General features: G+C 42.7%; 1 protein-coding gene across 3 annotated transcripts in view; it reads left to right on the plus strand.

Annotated features, from left to right (window-relative positions):
• PHIP (pleckstrin homology domain interacting protein) overlaps nt 1-22029 on the plus strand; it is a 339268-nt gene that overhangs the window by 169907 nt on the left and 147332 nt on the right. For all 3 annotated transcript variants that reach the window (XM_050950076.1, XM_050950077.1, XM_050950079.1), the window contains 2 exons: nt 11949-12077; nt 13761-13986. In XM_050950076.1, the coding sequence (XP_050806033.1) occupies nt 11949-12077; nt 13761-13986 (355 nt within the window). The remainder of the gene's footprint in view (nt 1-11948; nt 12078-13760; nt 13987-22029) is intronic.

Consider the following 22029-nt stretch of genomic DNA (forward strand, 5'->3'; position numbering starts at 1 on the left):
TTAAATCCAGTAAGAGTAGCTCTAAAGGCAATGATCCCAAAAGGCTAAAACTATTTGGGAAAAATGTTTACTCCTCTGTCTCCTTACAGCTGTGAGTGGTATATTGCCATACTACTGACCAAGTATGACTTTTTAACCTGGGACAGGGTGACTCCCTTTCTATTGAAGCTCCCACATAACTGCTTCTTGCCAGACATCACCTGAAGTCCTTATTGACCATGGCTGAGGACAGTGTACTCCCCGTCCAAGCATTATGTGGCCAAGTCATGGTCCTGCCCCAGGACCTGCAAAAGCTCAGTGGATGGACCAGGAGAATACAAGACCACTTTCTTGCTCCCCTCCTCATTGGTGATGCTCATCACAGATGCCTTAGGGACAGGTTGGGACTGCCCACCTGAACCATTTGTAGATGCAGACAATCTGGTTTTCCAGGATGATCTGAAACTGCATATGAACATCTTGGGGCTCAGGGCCATCTGGGACTCCTTCTCATAACATGAGTCCTGGCTTGTATAGCATAAATGCCCGTCCTGCGGGACTCCACAACGCAGATCTTGATGGACAGTAAGTGCACGGTGCACTATATAAACAAGCAAGGATGTGCTTGGTCATCCTCTCTGCCAGGAAACCATCAAGGCTGTGGACCTGATGTCATCACCATGAGGTAACTCCACTGTCTCTGCACCTTCTAGGAACCAGCAACAACCTGACAAACTTCTTAAGCAAGTGCATTGTAACCAACCACAAGTGGTGCTGCAGACATCTGTCATGGAGCTGATATGTTGCTAGCTGATATTTTGCTAGTGGGGGACTCTCCCAATAGATCTGTTTGCTACAGAGGACAGCACCAAGTTCCTGAACTTTTGCTCCAGCGGGGGTGTGTGTATGTTTGTGTATCTGAGTTCCTTACCAGACTCCTTCCTGCTGCAGTGGTCTCTAGGCCTCCTATATGCCTTTTTTCTGATTCTCCTGCTCACTGGAGTGATCTCCAAAGTCAGATGGGACAAGGCCACATTGACAATACTCCCTACTAGTTGAGAAATGTCTGATTCTGAGACCTATTGCACATGTCCATTCAATCTCCCATCCAACTCCTGCTGTGGTTGGACTTAATATCTTGGTCAGATATTGCAGCCAGACTCAGACATTGCACTTAACAGCTTGAATGGTCGATGGCTGAAAGCTACTGTCAGAGAATGTTCTCGACAGATTTAAGAAATCTTCATTCAAAACAGGAAACTGTCTCCGAGGATGATCTAGCTGTTCCTCCAAATGGAAATAGCTCTTCTTATGGGCAATCCAGCATTATGGGTTGGCTCTTAGTTCTCTCAAGGTTCACCTTGCAGCTATTTCAGTGAGCTAGGCTCCACTAGAGTCATATTTGGTCTTTTCACATTTGATGGTGTCCAGATTCCTCAATGGCCTCTGTAAAGCTACAGCCTGGAGCCGACACACTTACATTAGTTAAACATTACACCTTTGACATGGCAGTTGGTTTAGGAGAGTTTGTATGCCAAGTTTGGGGGAGTTGTACTTTTAATCTCTGTTCTGCTCAGATAGCTGATGCTCCTCTTTCCCACTGTCCAGAATGGACACGGCTTGATAGTCATCTGGAATGAGATCAGCGCTGACACATACTTGAAAAAAGAACTTTTACCCTCCAATAATTGAAGTTCTGTGACATGTTTTAATCAGTGTGGATCCCACCACTAACCCTCTCATTCCTGCTTTTTGGCATCCTTAGCTATCAAGGGCTTTGAATTGTGAGGAAACTGATAGAGGATCACAGCTGACATCCCTTTATGTCATCATAGAGGGGCAAGAGGAGGCACAAAGTGCCTGGGCAGCCCTGACAGATTCAGAAGATGCCCTATGCACCTATAGTAGGATCCACACTGACAACAATATTTCGAAGAACCTCAGTTACTGTAGAGTAAGTAATTTCTTTAATTTTCTAGGGCCTATGAAAATACATACGTAAGTATCCAAGAAATTGTTTGTAACCACTTTCTGTGGTTTCAGAGTAGCAGCAGTGTTAGTCTGTATCCGCAAAAAGAACAGGAGTACTTGTGGCACCTCATGCTGAAATAAATTTGTTAGTCTCTAAGGTGCCACAAGTACTCCTGTTATTTCTGTGGTTTATAATTTGAGTAAACAATGATTGTGCCCGCTACTTGGGCAATCTCCCAACGAACTGCATATGTCCTAAGTAGAGCAATTAGGCTAGCTTCTGATGATGAAACCTTGAAGATGAACGTGAGCTAGTGTTGTATCAAGAGGAGGGACACGCTTTTGATATTTTGTGCATACGCTGAAAGAGGTTAAACCCTCTTACTTAAGGGTAGGCTAGTCTGATAGATTAAAAAAAAACAAATCTATGGTCATTAGATCTCAGTAAATTCCTTATGTACGCAGTTGCAGATGAAGTCAAACAAAACTACAAAAGTTACATTGATGTAACTAAGGTCACAAGTGTAAATGGTGATAAGTTAAATTTGTGCTTCTTATAGTAAGATTAAAATTCAGCCCTATTGCACATTCTGTATTTTATAATATGAATTTATTTCTTGTAAGACTTAGGAAAAAAATATATAAATAAGCATTGTTTCATAGGACACATTGCATAAATCAAATAATGCTGCATGTTTGGTTCTGTGTATCAAAAGACAAATATCAGTCCTGTATTTTTTTAAGTCTTAAGTTTAATGGCATAAACAGGAATATATTCATAGATTAATTTATAAAGAAAAGTAATAGAAAATACAAAATACTTGTAACATGACTGAGTTAATTTTGCTCTGTACATCTTAATGTTTTCATCCTTGCATTTAAGTGTTATAAGGGTCCAATCCTGTAAATGAGATTCATACTGGCTTAAACCTCTCCATCCTCATGGAGCCCCATTGGCTTCTTCTGTACTTTGCATTGAATTGCAAGATCAAGTCCTGCATTTGCTGTTAAAGTTACATGAATGTAACTTTCAATTCTAGTTTTCTGGTTTATTCTGAGGAAGAAAGAAAATCTGGAGCTCTTGGTCCTGAGGAACTTCGAAAGTCTTTACATTTGAGCTGTTAAACTTGCAGAATTTACAAACATAGTTGCCTTTGCTAGTGATGCTTGTGAGCATCTTATTTTTGCCTTTCAGTGATTATAAATGCTGCAACAAGGAAGTTCCTGCAGAAATTGTAACCTCCTCATACAGAAATCCAACTTTGCAGGAGCATAAAGATTTCCACAGAAAATCTTTCTGTGCTAAAATATGTCCGTTAGTGTTGTCACTATCGGCATCAACATATGTTGTTGCTGCTTTTGCACAGTACTGAGAGTTTAATCACTTCATTTCTACTATCTTTCCAAATACTGCAAAGAGGCTAATACTAATTGTAGACTGGCATCTTTTTAACTATGGGCTCAATTTTGATGCAGCAATATTTGTTTAGCTGAAATGTAAAATTAAACTAACACAGCTATATTAAAGATTTTTAACTCCTAAACATAACTGAAAATCAGTCAGAAAACTAAAGGAAATAAAAAGTGGCAGTAGTTTATTCACACAATGTTTAGCCATGCATGATAGCTAAAATACCCTCTTTCCCCAGTCACTGTTCTTCTTTTACAAGAGAGGACTGCAGTATTTTATAATATATTCCAAATCTCTTTTTAAAGTTATATTCTAATGACAGTAACTATATTTCATGCAGGTAAAGTTAGGACACTCAAATAAAAGGTTTAGACATATGTTACTGTATTGCTGTGGTAGTGCTATCTGGATATTCCTTAAGTACCATGTGAGAGTAAAGGAAAGATTTACTGCAGTAGGAGGCCCCTGTAACGATGCTGGTTCTGGCGGGACCCAACTGAGAGTTCCAATTCAGGACAAATGGCTTAAAACAGGGCAGTCACAGCCCAAGGCTGGGGTTTTTCCACCTCTAAGGCAAACCAAACCAGCCAGACCAAGAGGACTTTGGTTTCACCCCACTGGCTAGCCACAAGTCACATAACCAATTCCTGTAGACACTCCAGTTTCCCAGTATCACCACCAGTGCCATTCATCATGGGAACAAATGGTTATGAAAACCAATACCCCTGTAAAAGAAAAAAGAGGTTCTCCTGATCCTGAAGGACCAAGCCCCAGACCCAGGTCAATATACAAATCACATCATACCCGCAAATCATGCTGTTGCCAATCCTTTAGAACCTAAAATCTAAAGAGTTATTCATAAAAGGAAAAAAGATACAGATGAGAGCTAGAATTGGTTAAATGGAAACAATTACATACAGTAATGGCAAAGTTCTTAGTTCAGGCTTGCGGCAGCGATAGAATAAACTGCAGGTTCAAATCAAGTCTCTGGAATACATCTCCAGCTGGAATAGGTCATCAGTCCTTTGTGTAGAGCTTCAGTTTGTAGCAAAGTCCCTCCAGAGCTAAGAAGCAGGATTGAAGACAAGATGGAGATGAGACATCAGCTTTTTATAGTCTTTTGCAGGTATAAGAACACCTCTTTGTTCTTACTATGGAAAATTACAGCAAAATGGAGTCTGGAGTCTCATGGGCAAGTTTCTGCATACTTTGCTGAGTTACAAGGCATATCTGCCTTCTCTCAATGGGTCAGTTGTATAGCTGATGGTCCTTAATGGGCCATCAAGCAGGCTAGGCAGAGCTAACACCAACTTGTCTGGGATGTCTCCCAGAAGCATAGCATAAGTTTGAAATACAGACAGTATAGAGCCAATATTCATAAATTCAACTACAAAATTGATACACACATATAGACAGCATAATCATAACCAGCAAACCATAACCTTGTCTTAGACACCTCATTTGACCCCCTTTATAAAAGATTTGGTGCCACTATAGGACTTTGGTTGCCACCGTGTTCTATATGGTCCCAGTTCAAATCAATAATGTGACAGCCCCTCTTCTGGAAAAGGTGAAAGGTTCCTCAGCATGCATTTTCGCTCTTCTGTGAGAATAAAGTTTAAGCGCATAATGAGTAGTTCCCTCTAAAGTACAGATTAAGTAAAGGCAGTGGAAGGGTCTACTGTAGTGAAGAGGGAAGTGACATTGACTCCAACTTATTTCCTTTTCAAGATGTTAATGGACATAGTGTTTGTTATAATATGTCTGTGGAGTAAAAAATATACTTAAATTTTTGTTATGTAATTGACAGAACTTGGTTGTGCAGATACTTACATTTTAATTTATCTTTCATGGCTTTTATGAATGTGGCGTAGTAAAGAAAAAATATGAATTCTTTTGGTTCTTAGTTTGCTTTTTCCAGGATAAATTCTGTTACCAGACTCAGAAGTGGTGAAATATGTTCCGTGGCCAGGCGAAGCAAATACAAAAAAGAGATCTGACACTGTTTTGAGGGACGTTTTTAATAAAATGAGTACATATTAAAGTGAGACTGGAGAATACTGATTGGATGGCAAGCAGATATTAATGTTCTCTGGAAAGCTGCTCCATTCTAGATTTGTTTTATGCCTCTCTATAGTTCAGGCAAATATTGTCAACCGTGTTGACATCTTAAACTAATAAGGCTTGACTTTTCAGAAAAATAGGTGCCAACAGCAGGTAATTCAGTGATATGTATTTTAAAAATGAATGAATATTTTAATCAAACATTTTAATTTAAAATACAGCTGACAGTTTATGGAAGGTGGGAAATGCATATCACCACAAGAACTTTCAAAAGATGTGCTGAATAAAATAAATACAGCTTTCTTTTCAGTTTTGATTTTTATTCATTATGTGAAAGTTAGTGTGGAAAAACATTTTAAGCCAACTGTTTAATTAGCTGAATGCTTGCTAGTTTTTGTAAACACATTAATGCAAAGTACTATTTTACATCTAATTCCATACAAAAATGATATTAAATTAATGTCAAGGTTCCCAGACCAAACAATCAAAGTCAAAATGCAGGCTAAGATTTTCAAAAGTGGGTGTGCAAAATTTGGTTCCTACATCCATATTTAGGCCACTACACGTGTGACATTGTTCTTGAAGGTGTTGGACTCTTGAAGTCAATGTAATTGCCCAGTACGCAGCATTTTTGAAAATCAGGCCAAATATGTAAGTATTTAAAGCTAGCTTTAGGAGCCTAACTTTAGTCACACATTTTTTAAAATGTTACATAGAATAGTCAAGAGTGAACACAAACCTTCAGTATTGTTATCGAGTCTGCCTAGCTGAGAGCCAATTAACAGCCTGACAGGGATAAGGAAAAATGCTTTATTCTGCATAAAAAAGGAGAGCCTGTACCTTGGTACAATTTGTGTCTCACAAATTTCACAAACCATTTATACACATTCAAACAAAGACCCTTACACGTTAACACTTGATTTGTAGATATAAAATCTCGTCCTTCGTTATCTATTCAGTAAAAACTGGTTTGAAACAAGATTTCTCTGCTTTGAGGCAGAAAGGAAAAGATAGTGCAAAAGTTCAGGCTACTGTGTCTGTGAGCAGTACTGTGTACTGCTCTCCCCACTACTGGCCGCTTGTAAACTATTAGGGGGGGTCAGCCATTAGCTTTCACAGTACTTCCCATATATATATATTGTCATTATGATAGCCTTTGTGTGCTCACATGCTATTTATAAAATAAAAATATATTATGCCTTTTTTTCTACAACCTTACACATGCAGCATCATTGTAGAGATTAATGCCATCTCCATGAAAGTACTTATAAAAGTAAATAGAGCATACGTAATCTGTTTTAGGGAAAATGCAATAACATATGGAATTATGGGCTGGTATGTGTGTAATGTTAGTTTGTTTGAAATAAAATATAGATATCACATAATATAAAATTATGTCAATAAATATTCTAGGATCTGTTGTACTTTAATACATCTTGCTATAATAAACAATTGGTATGTAAGACAGTTTAAATATTTAGTATCAGGAAACAAGTTTTTATTTGCTAATAGAAAGTTTTAAATTTATCTGTACTTCAGTGAGAAGTATATGGATCAAATCAGTGGTGAACAAAGCTAAACTTTTGTACTCAAATTTGTACATAAATTTAAAAATTTGAAGAAATTGTATACAATATTTTGAGAAGGTGGTATTTTATATTTAAAACAGGTTCAGAGTGTCACATTAGTCACACTCCAGTGATCAAAGGGACACTGTCAATATAATATATAGTGTGTGAGAAAAAACGAGAAGTGATGAAAATGCTACTCCTGTCTCTGGGAATCCCAATGAATTTTTGAAGGTCTAAAATCTTTGTGTAGTTTTTATTAAGGGCATTTCTCTCCCCTTTTGTTCAGTTAAAAATACACATAATCAGGAGTATGATAGGTTTCTATAGTGGAAAAAAATGCTTGTGTACAAAAAGAAAACAAACTGGAAAAAATACATGATCAGTTATGTACTATAATTGTAACAATAGGATGGAAAAATTCCAGACAGCGTGATTAACGGTGCCCTTTTATACATTTTTTTTAAAAATGTCTTTTTAAGTTAATAAAATCCTTTCTGTCTCACAGGAGGTCCCTTTGGTCTTGTATTTTGAATGGAGGTAATTAGGAGTGCGCAACTTAAATATCTCTGTTTAGTGCCCCTAAATGCATGCACAAGCACCTAGAGGAAATGTGCACTTTATCAGGCACCATTTACTTTCATAGGTTGTTTGATGATTTTAATACAGTTTTACGTTTCCATTTGTATCATTCTCCATCTCCTTGACTCCTCTTCCCCCTTTTTTTTTTTAATATTTAGAATAAGATAAAATTTTTGCACACACACCCCTATATAAGGTTAAGAATTTAAACAACAGTGAAGAAATTCAAACATTTTCTCAAAACTTCGTGATCTTGGTTGAACACATTAGATATATATTAGACATTAATTAACAGCATAAACAGCAACTGGCAATATACAAAATGTGGCCAAACTAAGGATCTTATGAAAAACTTTAATGCTTGAATTTGGCCTTCTTGATCTCTGCATGGTAGTTACATTTCAGAAAAATTTTCAGTTACGTTTGCAGGTGTTGTCCCTGATCATGCAGCTGGAACTACATGGGTGGACCCTGCTCCCACACACAACCCCCATGAAGTCAGTGGGGCTCTACACAGGAGTAAGGTTCTACCTGCACTGATGTAGTTGCAGAATCGGGGCTTCTGGATGGATCTTTTCTCTCTCTTCCTTTTTCTTGTTACATCATTCAGAACAAAAGATTGAGTGTTGACTCGAAGATATTCTCCTTTATGGAACGTGATAAAAGTGGTTCTACTAAAGCTGGTTCTGCTGAGTCATTTTCTCCTGGATGAATTCCAATTAAAAAGAGATACTTTGTTTAAAAATGATGATTTAAGTATTTAATAATTGTCTGACCATTATTTTGCTTAGAAGAATCTACTTTGTTTACTAACATCCACTAATTCAAATTAAATGGGTTTCTTCCTGGAAATTGTCAATCAAGCAGAGGCTGCCAGTTGTACTTGAGAATTTCTTCACTCTCGTTCTCCATTAAGGAATCTGTTGTGGTTTCCAATCTTTCCTTGTCCTTAGCAGCAACCGGACACTGCTGTATCACTGTACAGAAAATAGAGAGAGGTGAAGAGCACAGATGCATCCTTTCATCCTCTTATAGTATTGTGTTGCTCTATCTATCTTCAGAATATCTATCATCCATAAAACTCGAGATATACCAAGCAGCTTCGCCTTTTTTTTTTTTTTGCAAAAACTGTTCTTTTAACAGTCCTCTCAACATGACTACCAGACTTTTAATGTTGCACTCTAGTATATCCAGTGTAATGTGATAAATTCTGCAGTTTCTCCAGCATCATCGCTCCTATTCAATGCCGTTTGTTAATTAGGCACAGGGATTAGAGTCCTTTTAAGAAGAAAGGTTGCAAAAAATCAGAATCCATCTGGGACAGCTCAGTGAGATTCCGTGTGCTTCTTATTTATGTCATATCTGACATGGTTCCTGTGGACCAAGCTTTATGAGATCTTATGCCAGTTGTTATCTGGATACTTGGATTTATACTGGGACTTTAGAAAGCAAGGTTTTCTTTCCTTCCCATGTTGGGGTAACTTTTGTGGTAGATGCACAGTAACTAAATTTTCCTGGATTCTGCAGTCTAGGATCACACTGGACAGTTGTGACTTTGGATGCAGGTTTTGAAGTGCAGAATGACTCAAAGAAAAACTGTATTTTTCATCAGTCCAGAGTAGGATGGTCCTACTTATCATGGTTTTAAGTTTCAAGAAGTTTCTCCTCAATCCACTGTGTAAGTGGATAAAGACAGACATATCTTTGTTGCTTATAGAAACAGACAAGGAATCATGATGAGCAGGACTCTCCTAATGGCAGCCGTAATAGTGCTTAGCTGGCTCAAGATAAAGCTAATGCTGTGCTTGAAAAACTTAATATTGACTGAAGTGACTAGCTGAGATGATGTGCCACATCCCCAAAAAATGGTGTTTGAATATCTTGCCTTTAAAACGTCACATCCAAGCCTGAGGTCTCTCCTCTGTGGATCTGTTAATCTCTGAGAAGAACTGCAGCTTTCCTAAATATTACAGATGATATCCAGGCTAGCAAGCAAAAGCTTATTTTCAGTCATGTTTTCCTTCCCCATTTCTTACATCTCTTTCCTTCACTTCAGCTTTTGTTAGGATGCTAGCAAACAGTACAAACAAGACTGTAGTAACATACAGATGGCCCAGGAAATGGCATTTAATTGGTGCAATCAGATTAAGTGATGGTTCTTGTAAACCTCCAAACTCACAGTTCACCAAACCTGACTTAGATGCAGGTCAGTCACAATAATCCAGAAAGCAGAGTATTATATTTTCTTTGTAGGGGCAGGGAGAGGCTTATAAACAACGCATTCTGAATAAATTATGCTGGCCAAAGACCGTCCTGGAAACTCATTCAAGACAAACCTAGCCACATCTAGAGACTAAGGGCTGGTTTACATTATGGGGGAAAATCTATCTCAGATATGCAACTTCAGCTACATGAATAACGTAGCTGAAGTCGAAGTATCTAAGATCGAATTACTCACCGTCCTCACGGCGCAGGATTGATGTCCACGGCTCCCCATGTTGACTCCGCAACTCCGTTGGGGTTGGTGGAGTTCCGGAATCGATATAAGTGCGTTCGGGGATTGATATATCACGTCTAGATGGGACACGGCATATCGATCCCCGAGCAATTGATTACTACCCGCCGATACGGCGGGTAGTGAAGACGTAGCCTATGTATTGGTACATACTCATCACTAGAGAAGCTGAGCATCTACAAGATAGGGTCAGTGTTCTTTTTGTGGTACATGCAGAAAAGAATGTCTTCAGCGATTGTATTCTATAACTTTTATAAGAGTTTCTTGAGAAGAATCTATCCAAACTATCTTTCCTATTAGAGTGGAAAACCTTAATATAAGATTTCATCTGAATTTCACCAGAGGCAGGAAATAATTCTGCCCAGTTATTGCCTTTCTCCAACAAGAAAAAATCTTAAATGTGTTAGGCTGTAAGGGGACCCTGGAGTTGTATTTAAGAAGGACTCTGCAAGGCTTATTTCTGTGCAGAAGTTACCTGCCTACTTTACCAGAATCATGACTTCCTCATTGAACAAAAAGGTGAGCCTCCTCAAAAAAATCAGTAGAGCTGACTGCTTTGTTGCATCTACGCATTCACTAAAATTAATTCTGCCTTCCTCAGCCAATTTGATGTTAGGGTGGCTCTCTTGAAGGACTAATCTGTTTTATTTTCTGTCTTTTCTGTGGGATACTTCTATTAAGAACCCTTTCATTATGGAATAGCAAATGACAAAAACAGAGAACATAATAACATCATAGTTTTCTGTGTTCAATTTTACTAATCCAGAAACCTGCCTCACTTTTCTTTGAAACCTCTGTAGTGAGAGGGAGTATAAGCTAGTGATTTAAAGTGACTGGAAATAAAGGAGAGGTTTTGCCACTGATATATGCGATCCTATACCTCAGCTTCCTCATTAGTAATATGGATATATTAGTGCCTACCTTACAGGAATTTTGAGGCTTAATTCAGTAATGTTTGTAAAACACATTGATAGCCTCTGTTGGAAGGTACTATGGAAGTGCAAATTATTATTGTGTGGACTGAATTCAATTATTCTTTGTAAGTTTACAAGCCTGGCATAGTTAAGGAAAGAAATTTTTTGTGTCTTTAAAAGACAAATGCAAAAAGTTCTTGACTGGGGAGTGTAGAAAGGGACTATCTGAAGAGGTGCTAAAGACATAAAAACTCAGCGTGGTGATTGGTCACATCTGCTTGATTGACAGGTTTCAGGGGAAAACAAAAAACCTATTTGTTCTGGCTTAATGGAACTGGAGAACAGAAAATGAGTATCAGGTAAAAATTCCTTTTTTAAAATCTTTGCAGTTCTCCTTTTTAAAATGAGTTAAGACCAAACAAATCTAAATTCTTCACACACACAAATATGGGTAGGAATTTTAGAAGCAGGCAATATATGGGTTGATTTATTCAGTGCGTATGCTAGTGGATAAGTATTGACATCACAAAAACACCATCGCAGTTAATGCTGATTGACAAGTTTAACAGGCAGAAGGTAGAATCAGTGTAGCGACTGAAACCCTGAACTGCGCAGCTCTTTGTTTAATTTATCATCAGGACATCAAGGGGGAAAGTTTTGTTGTATCTTCCTGTACTGTGCTTGCTCTGCGGTTAAAGTCGGTCAGTTTCTACTGCTATTAATCAGGCATCTTTCATGAGTACTAAAGCAAAATTACTGGTAAGTAAATGGCTAAAAAGTAAAAGACCTACTGTATCTTTCATCTAACAGTGTGCTGTTTTGGGATGTTTTATGTGCATTTCAACATCACAGTGTTGAGATTGTAATTTAATATGCTATGTCTCCCTGGTTTTTGATCATTGTTTTTTTGTTTGTTGGGTTTTTTTTGCCTTAATGTATTTCAGATTGAAGGACAAGGACACGGGGCAGTTTTTGACTGCAAGTGCTCTCCTGATGGCCAGCATTTTGCATGTACAGACTCTCACGGGCACCTTCTGATTTTTGGCTTTGGCTCCAGTAGCAAATATGATAAGGTACAGTGCAAGGCATGAATCAAAATATCATTTTCAATGTTTAAGTAAAAGTGTTTGTGCATGCTTTTTGTTGGAAAAAACATTGACATCAAATTTATTTCACGGATGTTAAAGCTTTTTATCTTTTCAGTCATGCAAAGTAAAGCTTTTATATTTGTATTGTTAGATTCCATTCTCCTTCTCTTTATTTTCTTTCTTTTTTTTCCAGCTCATACAATATGGTATGTTTCTATAACTTGCTGCTGCTTTCTGCCTCCTGTTCAGCTGTAGTCACTCCATGTTTCCATGCTTAGAACAAAAGGAGTAGAAATACCTCTGATAATAAAAATAGATTGAAATGCTTAGTACTTTGTTAAGTAGGTGACTTTAATGCACTCCAATTAAATTCATTCTAGATTTAACCCTGGCTTTCTAACATAATTGTGCTGATTCCTGATTAATTCTAATTAATTGAAATTGATCTTTTTAAAAGATATTTTTGGATTATCACATTTGTGGTTCATCCTTGTTTATATCACTTGCTCTGGAAGTTATTTGGAGACAGATTCATACTGCAAATTCATACTGTGGGGGCATCCCCCTAAGGGGGTGTGGAGGAACATTTGAGGTGAGGGGACATGGCAGGGCCTGAGCCAGCTCCCACAGAGGGTGGGGAGGGAACACCATGCTTCCAGCTGCATTTTACCCCCAGACCAGCTCCACTCCCAACCTTGCTTCTCCCCCAACCCCATTCAGCTCCCAGTTCTGTTCTGCCTCCAGGCCAGATCCGTCCCTGTCCCACTCACTCCCAAACCCGCTTCACCCCAGTTCCACTGAGCCTCCTGTTCGGCTCCCAGCTCAGCTCTACCCTCATTCCCTCTCTGTCCCTAGACCAGTTCTGCCCCCAGCTCTGCCTCAGCCCAAGTTCCATTGTTGAGGAGGCCGTGGCTGTTTAGCAATGGAGGGGGAGTGTAGACAGATCCGTTACTGGTAAGGTGGGGCGTTGCTGGAACAGTTTGCGCACCACTACTGTAAATGTACTTTGTGTTATATTAATGTAATTTTAATTAGGATGGGTTAATTTTGGTGATCCTAGATATTTTCTTATGCTTATACAGGCTCCCAGTAGTGCCATATTGGTATTAAAACGACTCTGATATGGTTTAAATCAGTGTTTGTTTAATTACTTTTATAACAGGCTTTTTGAAGTATCTGCTCTAATAGATAAAGATTTTTAAAATTTAGTTGTGTGTATTAACACATGGTGTTAATATGAATACTAAAATGATATAAATGATTTCCTGCTTATCTCCATTTCACCCCATATCTCCTAAAAATGCAGTAACATAACTGTAGTAGTCAGATGTACAATATAGCAGAGTTTATAAACTACTTAACCCAATTTACGCTGCTTTCTGCCAAGCAACTGTGTTTTTAGAGGATAAGTCTGGGTTTTATTCCCCAGTGCAGTACAGTACAAAAATGACTATTAGATGGGGAAAACATTAGCACATTATATACTCCTCTGGAAAGGAGGTAAAGTAGCTATTCTGTGACCACCTCATTTTTACAGAAGTGTCCATCAGTACAAATCACTTACTTGCTAGGAAAAGACATTGAAACTTACTGCAGACATTTTTATTTGAATGTTTCTATTTTTAATCAGTTGCTTGTAATTAATCAAAAATTGGCTTTACATTACAGATAGCAGATCAGATGTTCTTTCACAGTGATTATCGACCTCTTATCCGGGATGCCAACAACTTTGTCTTAGATGAACAGACACAGCAGGCTCCACATCTCATGCCTCCCCCATTTTTGGTTGATGTTGATGGCAACCCTCATCCATCAAGATACCAGAGATTAGTTCCAGGTCGTGAGAACTGCAGGGATGAGCAGCTTATTCCACAGATGGGGGTGACTTCCTCAGGTACATAGAGCTTAAGTACGGTATGCTATAGTGTACATGGGCTTGAATATTGAATTCATCATATGGAAAGTATAGTGCAGTGGTTTGTGTGTGGTCTAATACAGTTGGAGTTAATAGGACTCTAGAATATTGCCACTATGTTTATCAGATTAATTAAGAAAAAATCCTTTTTGGTGTGTAATAAATCTTGATCTTAAATGGCAGCTAACAAGAGGAGCAGCAATGATGAGAGAAAAAAAATTTTTGGCTTTGAGGGGAACTGCGTCTAGGAGCTGGGAGTCTAAACTTATATTCAGTTGAGGAGAGAAATATCAACTGAGATTAGGGATTTGACTTGCTTAGGAAAACATCAGCTGGAAACAAGGAAACACCAGCTAGACATTCAGTAAAAACTAATTCTTGATCTAGCATAACTGCTATGTGCCATAATTAAAATGTATGTTTCTAAAAATTAAGAAGGTTATTTGCAGTGCTGATCTTGTACAATTTAGTAGGAGCCCCATTAGAATACAGTTGTTTTAGCTGAGTGATTGTCCATCCAGATTCCACTGTTGGTGCACATGCACTTGACCCTTTTTAACTAGCAGTGTCCAGTGGACTCACACCGGCACCTGCAACATGCCCTCCTCCTCCTCCCTAAATAAATTTGATGGTATAAAAGGTGTGGAACAGGCTAAACTGCCACTCACTTCCTTCTTACCACCTGTGACTGCGATACAGTGCCCTTTGCAGTGTTCACATCCCTGGCACTGTGCAAATTAGATTTTTAGGTTTACAATTAATGGTATTGTTTAATGTAGTTTAGTTAAGTTTCTTTTGCCTGATGGCTTTAAACAAATAATCAAAGAGACAATATTCCTTTTTTCATAGTTTAGCCAGTTATGTCTTCTTTCTTCTAGGTAGCCCCAAACACATGCGCACCTGTACAGGGGTACTGAGAATATGGCAGACAACAAGTCACCAGGGTTTAAGATCTGTTCCTTATGCGACATCACTATGCCTATTAATGAGAGACACATTTTGGAACGTTGTTCCATGGGCCATTCCTTCTCAAATCTTATGCAGAGGGCGAGGGAGGCCTAAACAAGCTTGCTCAGGCTCTGGGAGATCAGAGAAGCAACACCAGGCAGGTCAGTTTGTTATCGCTAGTGCCCTGCTGAGCCATAATTCCACTCCATGCTCCCATGCTGTTGCTTCTCACATGCCTTGTTTGTCTGCCACTCCAGAGTCAAGAATTTGCATCTCTCCATTGAAGTAACTAGGTGTAGGTTACCTTCACCAATGCCAGGCAGGAGACCCAAGGGCCACATTTCTTTTGGGCTTCTTCTCTTAAGGGCCATAAAATTGAGTCAGTGCTGGTACATTGATATTGTAGACTAAGGCGGCATCAGTTCCTCCAGAATCTAACAACTGAGTTTCCCTGAGTACAGAACCTTGGCATTGAGCTTGGTACATTGAGTCTCAGCAGAGAGTGGTTCACTGACTGCAGAAGTGTCAGCCACCAACATCTGAGGCTACAACACTGGAAACTTCAGTGCTCTCCAGCTCAGCACTGAAGCAGTTCACAGTACTGAGTGACTTTTCCATTGGCCCTGAGTCACCCTTGCTAGAATATAGATTGAGACATTGTTGCTAACTCCTCATCTCCTCAGTTGCCATGTCTTTCCAGAGGTGTCTCATTGGCACCAATGTCGTAAATAAGATACACCAGACAAGATCGTCCCCTAGAGGAGGTTTGTTCCTGCTCTTTCTCATCAGCAGAACATAGCAGAGATTATTCCCTACTGATGGCCCATCACTCCCATGGGTGGCATAGTGAGCCACTAGAGATTAGTCTATTACATGAGCTAGAAGATGATCAAGGTTGCATTGGGAACATCCCAGTGGGTATCCCTAGAAGATGATCAAGGTTGCATTGTCCTCTCCCCCATGATAGCCATACCAGTCATGGCCGTATTGGTCCCCCTGGGATATGAATCCCTATTGCAGGAAACCAGCATTCTTCTCCGTATCGACAGCCAGATCTCTCTCTCAGCCAGGAAGGAGATTCATTCTCCCCAAACTTCTCAGCAGATCCAGCTACAGCTGCTGAAAGGTTAGAGGGAGAATGAGGGGGATGACCTTCACTCTGCTGAGCAGGAGTACCCACCACCTCTTCTTCCCCAGATGAGGCTATCAATCCTCCAACTACAGCCTCTATGGATCAGTTTAAGGTCTTTCAAGAGCTGATGATGAGGATGATAGAAACAGTAGACATTCCTCTAGAGGTTATCCAGGAGCAAAAGCATTAACTTCTGAATATCAGGAAGACCAATTATGCCTACAAATGATGCTTAGTTGAACCTGCCAAGTCCATTTCACATATGCTTACATCCGTACCATCCAGCTCCAAGATTTTTGGTGAAAGGTAGAAGGTCCATGCCTAGTGGTTTGCGTTCTTTTACTAGCATCCTGTACCTGGCTTTCTGGTGGTGCAAGCTGTCCAAGAGAGGACAAAAACATCAGAGTACTCCAAAGTCCACCCCTTATGGAAAGGACCTTAAAAACCTTGACTTTTTTGGCCAAAAAGGCTGCTCATTAGCCAGTACTGCTCTCAAATACAATTTTTTTTTAATTGGGACAAGCTCTCAGTGTTGTAGACAAACTATCTAACAAACATCAGGATAAGATGAAATCCCTCATGGCCAAGGGCTAGCTGACTGCCAGAGCCTCACTTTAGTCTGTGTTCGGATTTGTCTGAAGAACAATAGCCACTGCAGTTACCACGAGGAGATCTTTTTTGGGGTCAGGCACTTGGAATTCAAAGGGAGGTCCAGGTAACAATTGAGAACCTTCCACTTGAGGGCAGATAGCAATTGAGGACCTCTTATTTGAGCACAATAATCTGTTTAATTGTGGCACAAATGAAGCATTCCATACCCTGAAAGATTCCAGGGCAACCTTGCACTCTTTGAGATTCTCTTCTCTCTGAAGAGAGAGCAGCAGAGACCATGGCCTCACTGCAGGCAGTGGTCTCCATCCCAATATTAACTGGAGACTCCAAGGGAGAGGCAGAGATTTCACCAGCGCTGATTCTGCCTCCCCCTCAACTGCCTCCCAGTCTGGGGCTCCAAATGCACAATAAATTTGATGCCATTGACCCCTTGATTGTTCCACCACAAAACTCTATCACATCACACTCCCAATACAGAGTCTTACCCTTTGGCTACCCCACAACTCCCTGGGTCTTTACCCAAGTTCTGGCTGTAGTGGCAGCTAATCTTAGGGAGGCAGAATTCAGCTAGATCCCTATCTAGATAACTAGCTAGTTTGAGGGAGATCTCTACAGCAAGTGACGGGTTCACTTCATGTAATTCTAAAATTATTTGTTTCACTAGGACTCAGAATCCATATTGACTCTAACTCAGACCACAGAATTCATAGAGGAGGCAGTGTTAGACTTCAGGTCAGTGAGGGCATCTTCCTGAATAGAGATTTTGGACGTTAATGGGCTTCCTCATTCAACTTCAAGCCCACCCAAGGACACTGGTGAGGATGTGCCTGAGGCTCATGGGACATATGACTGCATGCACTTATGTTCCACAGCATGCCAGACTTCACCTTAGAAGTGGCAAGGGTGAATGAAATCAATATATTTACTGAACAGGCACTGCATGGATATGGTGATCACAGTCCCACAAGAAATCCTCTCCTTGTTAAACTGATGGATAGAACCATTTTAGGTGTCCTTTCTCCATGCCTTTACTTATAAAGGTTCTGGTAAAAGATGCCTTTAGTCAGGGTTTGTGCTGGTGCATCTCTAGCAGCTGAAAATTCAGGGGGCTACAGTTCCTCAGCAGGCCTGTCTACACACAAAAATTTTAGCTCAGATACCTGGCATGTAAGGGTTTCTTACCTCTTCTGCAGTGCTCAGCAATCCAAGTACTGGCAGACAACACCAGTTTTGCACTATATAAACAGACAAGTATGAGAGAGATTCTCTCCACTCTGCCAAGAAGCTGTCCATCTGTGGGAATGGTGCATCCGATATCTCTCCACCTGCCCAGGCTTCAGAACACCCTAGTAGACCAGTTCACCTGGACTTTTTCTGAAAACTGTGAGTGGCCTCTCAAATACTCAATCCTGCTGAGCATTTCCAGATGGGGACTCTCAAAAGTGTGCTTGTTTGCAACCCGCCACAACAAGTGTTGGATGCTTTGCACCAGAGGGAACGCTACACTGGGATTAATGTATGCCTTTCCCCAGTACCCTTGATACCAAGGGTTCTGAAGAAACTGAGACAATATGATGGTTACATCCTCATGATAGGCTCAGCATGGGCCAAGAGTTCTGAGACTCTCCAAATCTGAATACATCAGCACAGCCGCCTTACCAGCTCTGCCTGGCATAATCACTCAGATCTTGAACCTGGACCCAGCATCACTACACCTGACAGGCTGGATGTAATACACAGAGATGAGCCGTTCAGCTGAGATTCAGAACACTTGGATTCAAAGTAAGGAGCCTTTGACCAGACTGACATACAAGGCCAAATGGAAGAGGTTTTCTCTGAGCACGTCCGCACTGTTCTCTCCAATTCCAGCAATAGTGGAGTATTTGTTAGCCTGGAGACAAGCCTGAACTTTCCATCTGTTCAATCAGAGTCCATTTAGCAGCACTATGTGCAAATTATTGTCCTATCCCAGGTGACGTGTTTTTTTCACAGAGAGTGGAAAAATTATTGAAAATACTTATTTATGTTTTCCCCCTTGTTACAATACCACCTTCTCCCTGGAACCTTAATATGGTACTAGCTTGATTTATTAGGGATCCCCTTTCACCCTTGCCATGTCCTACTTTTCTCATCTCTCAGTGAAAACAGCTTTCAGTGATCCTTAAGTAATCTAGGAGGGCAGAGGAAATTTGGACACTCATGACTGGTCCCCCATATGCAATATTTCGCAATGACAGGATTACCCTTAGACTTCACCTGAAGTTCCTGCCTAAGATTATTTCAGAATCCCATATAAATTAGTTCACTTACCTTCTGGTTTTCTTTCCTGAGCTTCATATTAATCCAGGGGAAGTGAAGCTTTACGCAATAGCCATAGTGAGAGCTTTATCTTTTTTAGATAGGACAAGATCTTTAAAGAGCACATCTAGGCTATTTGTAGCATTTGCAGACAGACTCAGAGGGCAACCTATATCCACATGGATCTCCGATTGCATAATGACTTATCATCTAGCTCAAAAGATCATATTAGAACTTTATTCCACTATGGCTCAAGCAGCTTGGAATATTAGCCTGTTCTTCTTCGAGTGATTGCTCACATCCATTCCAGTTAGGTGTGCGCGCCGTGCGTGCACGTTCGTCGGAAACTTTTTACCCTAGCAACTCCAGTGGGCCGGCAGGTCGCCCCCTGGAGTGGCGCCGCCATGGCGCTCGATATATACCCTTGCCGGCCCACCCGCTCCTCAGTTCCTTCTTACCGCCGTGTCGGTCGTTGGAACTGTGGAGCGCGGCATAGCTGTCCTCCACGTCCCTAGCTCTCCTTGTTAACTATCGTTATTGTTACAGTTGTTAGTTAGATCGTTAAATGTAGTTAGTTAAGTAATTAGGTGTAAATAGTATTGTAGATAGTTGTTGGCCGGGGGCTGTAGCCCTTCCCGGCACCGGGCTCATGCCTGGTTCGCCGGGCTTTAAGCAGTGTGCGGCCTGTAAGAAGCCTATGCCTACCAGCGACCCCCACGACGCGTGTCTGAAGTGCCTGGGGGAATCGCACAGGTCGGACAAGTGCCGCATCTGCAAGGCTTTTAAGCCCAGGACAAAGAAGGAGAGAGACCAAAGACTCAGGACTCTCCTCATGGAGGCGGCACTTGACCCGGCAGCTTCACAGGCCGTGATCTCGGCGCCGGCACCGGATCGCACCGGCACCGGGAAGACTCCCTGGCACCGACCTTCCCCGGCACCGGGTGCAGAGGCGAGACCGTCAGCGTCTGCTGCTCCAGTCAGGCAGACCCAATTGGAGCGCCCGGCATCGACATCGGCCGCGGCACCACCGGCTCCGTCGAGTCCGGTGCCGCCAAGCTCCCCCATAAGATCTGGGGTTGAGCTATTGGTCCCATCCACGCCGGAGACCTTCGCCTCGGCACGGGACCTTATCGCCCTAACTGAGTCTACTCAGCTGCCACCCCCGGTACCTCCGGTGCGGGTCGCATCTAGAGGCAAGCCCATGATGTCGGCACCATCTCGGGACTCGCGCTCGCGATCCAGGTCCCGACGCCACGGTCGATCAAGATCCCACCGCCGCTCGCAGTCCCGGCACCGCTCCCCTCGGCGGTACCGGTCGCACTCGCGGCACCGATCGACCTCCAGACGGTCGCGGTCTGACTCCAGCCGCCGATACCGGCACCGTGACTCCAGGAGCCAGTCCCGCCGTCACTCACCGCGCCGGTCGACCTCCCGGCACCGAGCTGGTGGCAGGTCCCGGTCCCGGTCGACCTCCCGGCACCGCATCGGTGGCAGGTCCCGGTCCCGATCCCGGCACCGAAGCAGCGGCCGGTACCGGTCCAGATCCCGGCACCGAGACAGAACCCGGTCCCGATCCCGGCACCGCTATGACTCCCGGTACCGTTCCCCGGCACCGAGAAGATCTTCGGTGCCGACCCGTGCAGACCCTTACCAGCCGGGGTCGGCCCCGCCATGGCCTTCTAGGCAGCCGTCGGTGTCTTCTCAAACAGACAGCGTGTATGCGCTGGGCACCGACAGGCAGGCGGCATTATTTCAAGACCCTCCGCAACAGGACCAAGGTCCGCAGCAGTGGGGGTTTTGGACCACCTGGGCATACCATGAAGCCCAGGGCCCCCAACAGCTTCCTGCTAGGCCTGCGACGGCGGAGCACAGGGTGCCGGAAGCTTCGTTGTCTCGCCCCCCTCCCTCCCCGGATGGAGAGGAAGGATCCAAGCAGCAAGACTCTGCTCTGGCTCCTGAGACAGAGGCGAGGGCAGAGGGAGACCCCCCGTTGGACACTTTCTTGCCGGGGGTCTCCTCATCCTCCTCCCCTGATGAAGCGGTGGCTGGCACCTCCTCCAGTAGCCCTCCCCCGCTGGATCTCAGGGCGCACCAAGACCTCCTTAGGCGAGTAGCTCAGAATCTGAGCCTGCAAGCCGAGGAGGTCTCTGAGATCGAGGACCCTATCGTCACCATCCTCTCGTCTGATGCTCCCACCAGGGTCGCCCTACCCTTCATTAGGACGATCCAGGCCAACGCCAATACCATCTGGCAGTCACCGGCCTCCATCCCCCCTACGGCGAGGGGCGTCGAGAGGAAGTACATGGCCCCCTCCAAGGGCTACGAGTACCTCCACGTCCACCCGACACCGTGTTCCCTGGTCGTGCAGTCGGTGAACGAGAGGGAGCGTCATGGGCAGGAAGCTCCAGCCCCCAAAGCCAAGGAGGCCAGACGTATGGACCTCCTTGGCCGCAAAGTCTACTCAGCTGGGGCCCTTCAGCTCAGGGTTTCAAACCAACAAGCCCTGCTCAGCAGATACGCGTTTAACTCGTGGGTGGCAGCGGACAAATTCAAAGAGCTGCTGCCACAAGAGGCCCGCCAAGAATTTGCGGCCATACTGGACGAGGGCAAGAAGGTTGCATGAACCTCGTTGCAAGCTTCTTTAGACGCTGCAGACTCGGCTGCCAGCACCCTCGCCTCGGGGGTAACGATGCGCCGTATCTCCTGGCTGCAGGTCTCTGGCCTTCCACCGGAGCTCCAATATACCATCCAGGACCTCCCGTTCGAAGGCCAGGGCCTGTTTTCGGAAAAGACAGACCCCAGACTTAAGAGCCTCAAAGACAATCGGGTCATTATGCGCTCCCTTGGGATGCACATGCCGGGAACGCAGCGCAGACCCTTCCGGCCACAGCAGCAGCAGCAGCGCAGGCCATACCCCCAGTTCCGCCAACGGCAGGACCTCAATAGGCGCCGTGGCAGGAATGGAAGGCGTAGACATTCGGGGAACCAAGGGGGGCAGAATCAAAGCTCCTCTAAGCCCCCGCCTGGACCCA

The sequence above is a fragment of the Gopherus flavomarginatus genome, chromosome 4 (assembly GCF_025201925.1).
Source record: "Gopherus flavomarginatus isolate rGopFla2 chromosome 4, rGopFla2.mat.asm, whole genome shotgun sequence".
NCBI classification, from domain to species: Eukaryota; Metazoa; Chordata; order Testudines; family Testudinidae; genus Gopherus; species Gopherus flavomarginatus.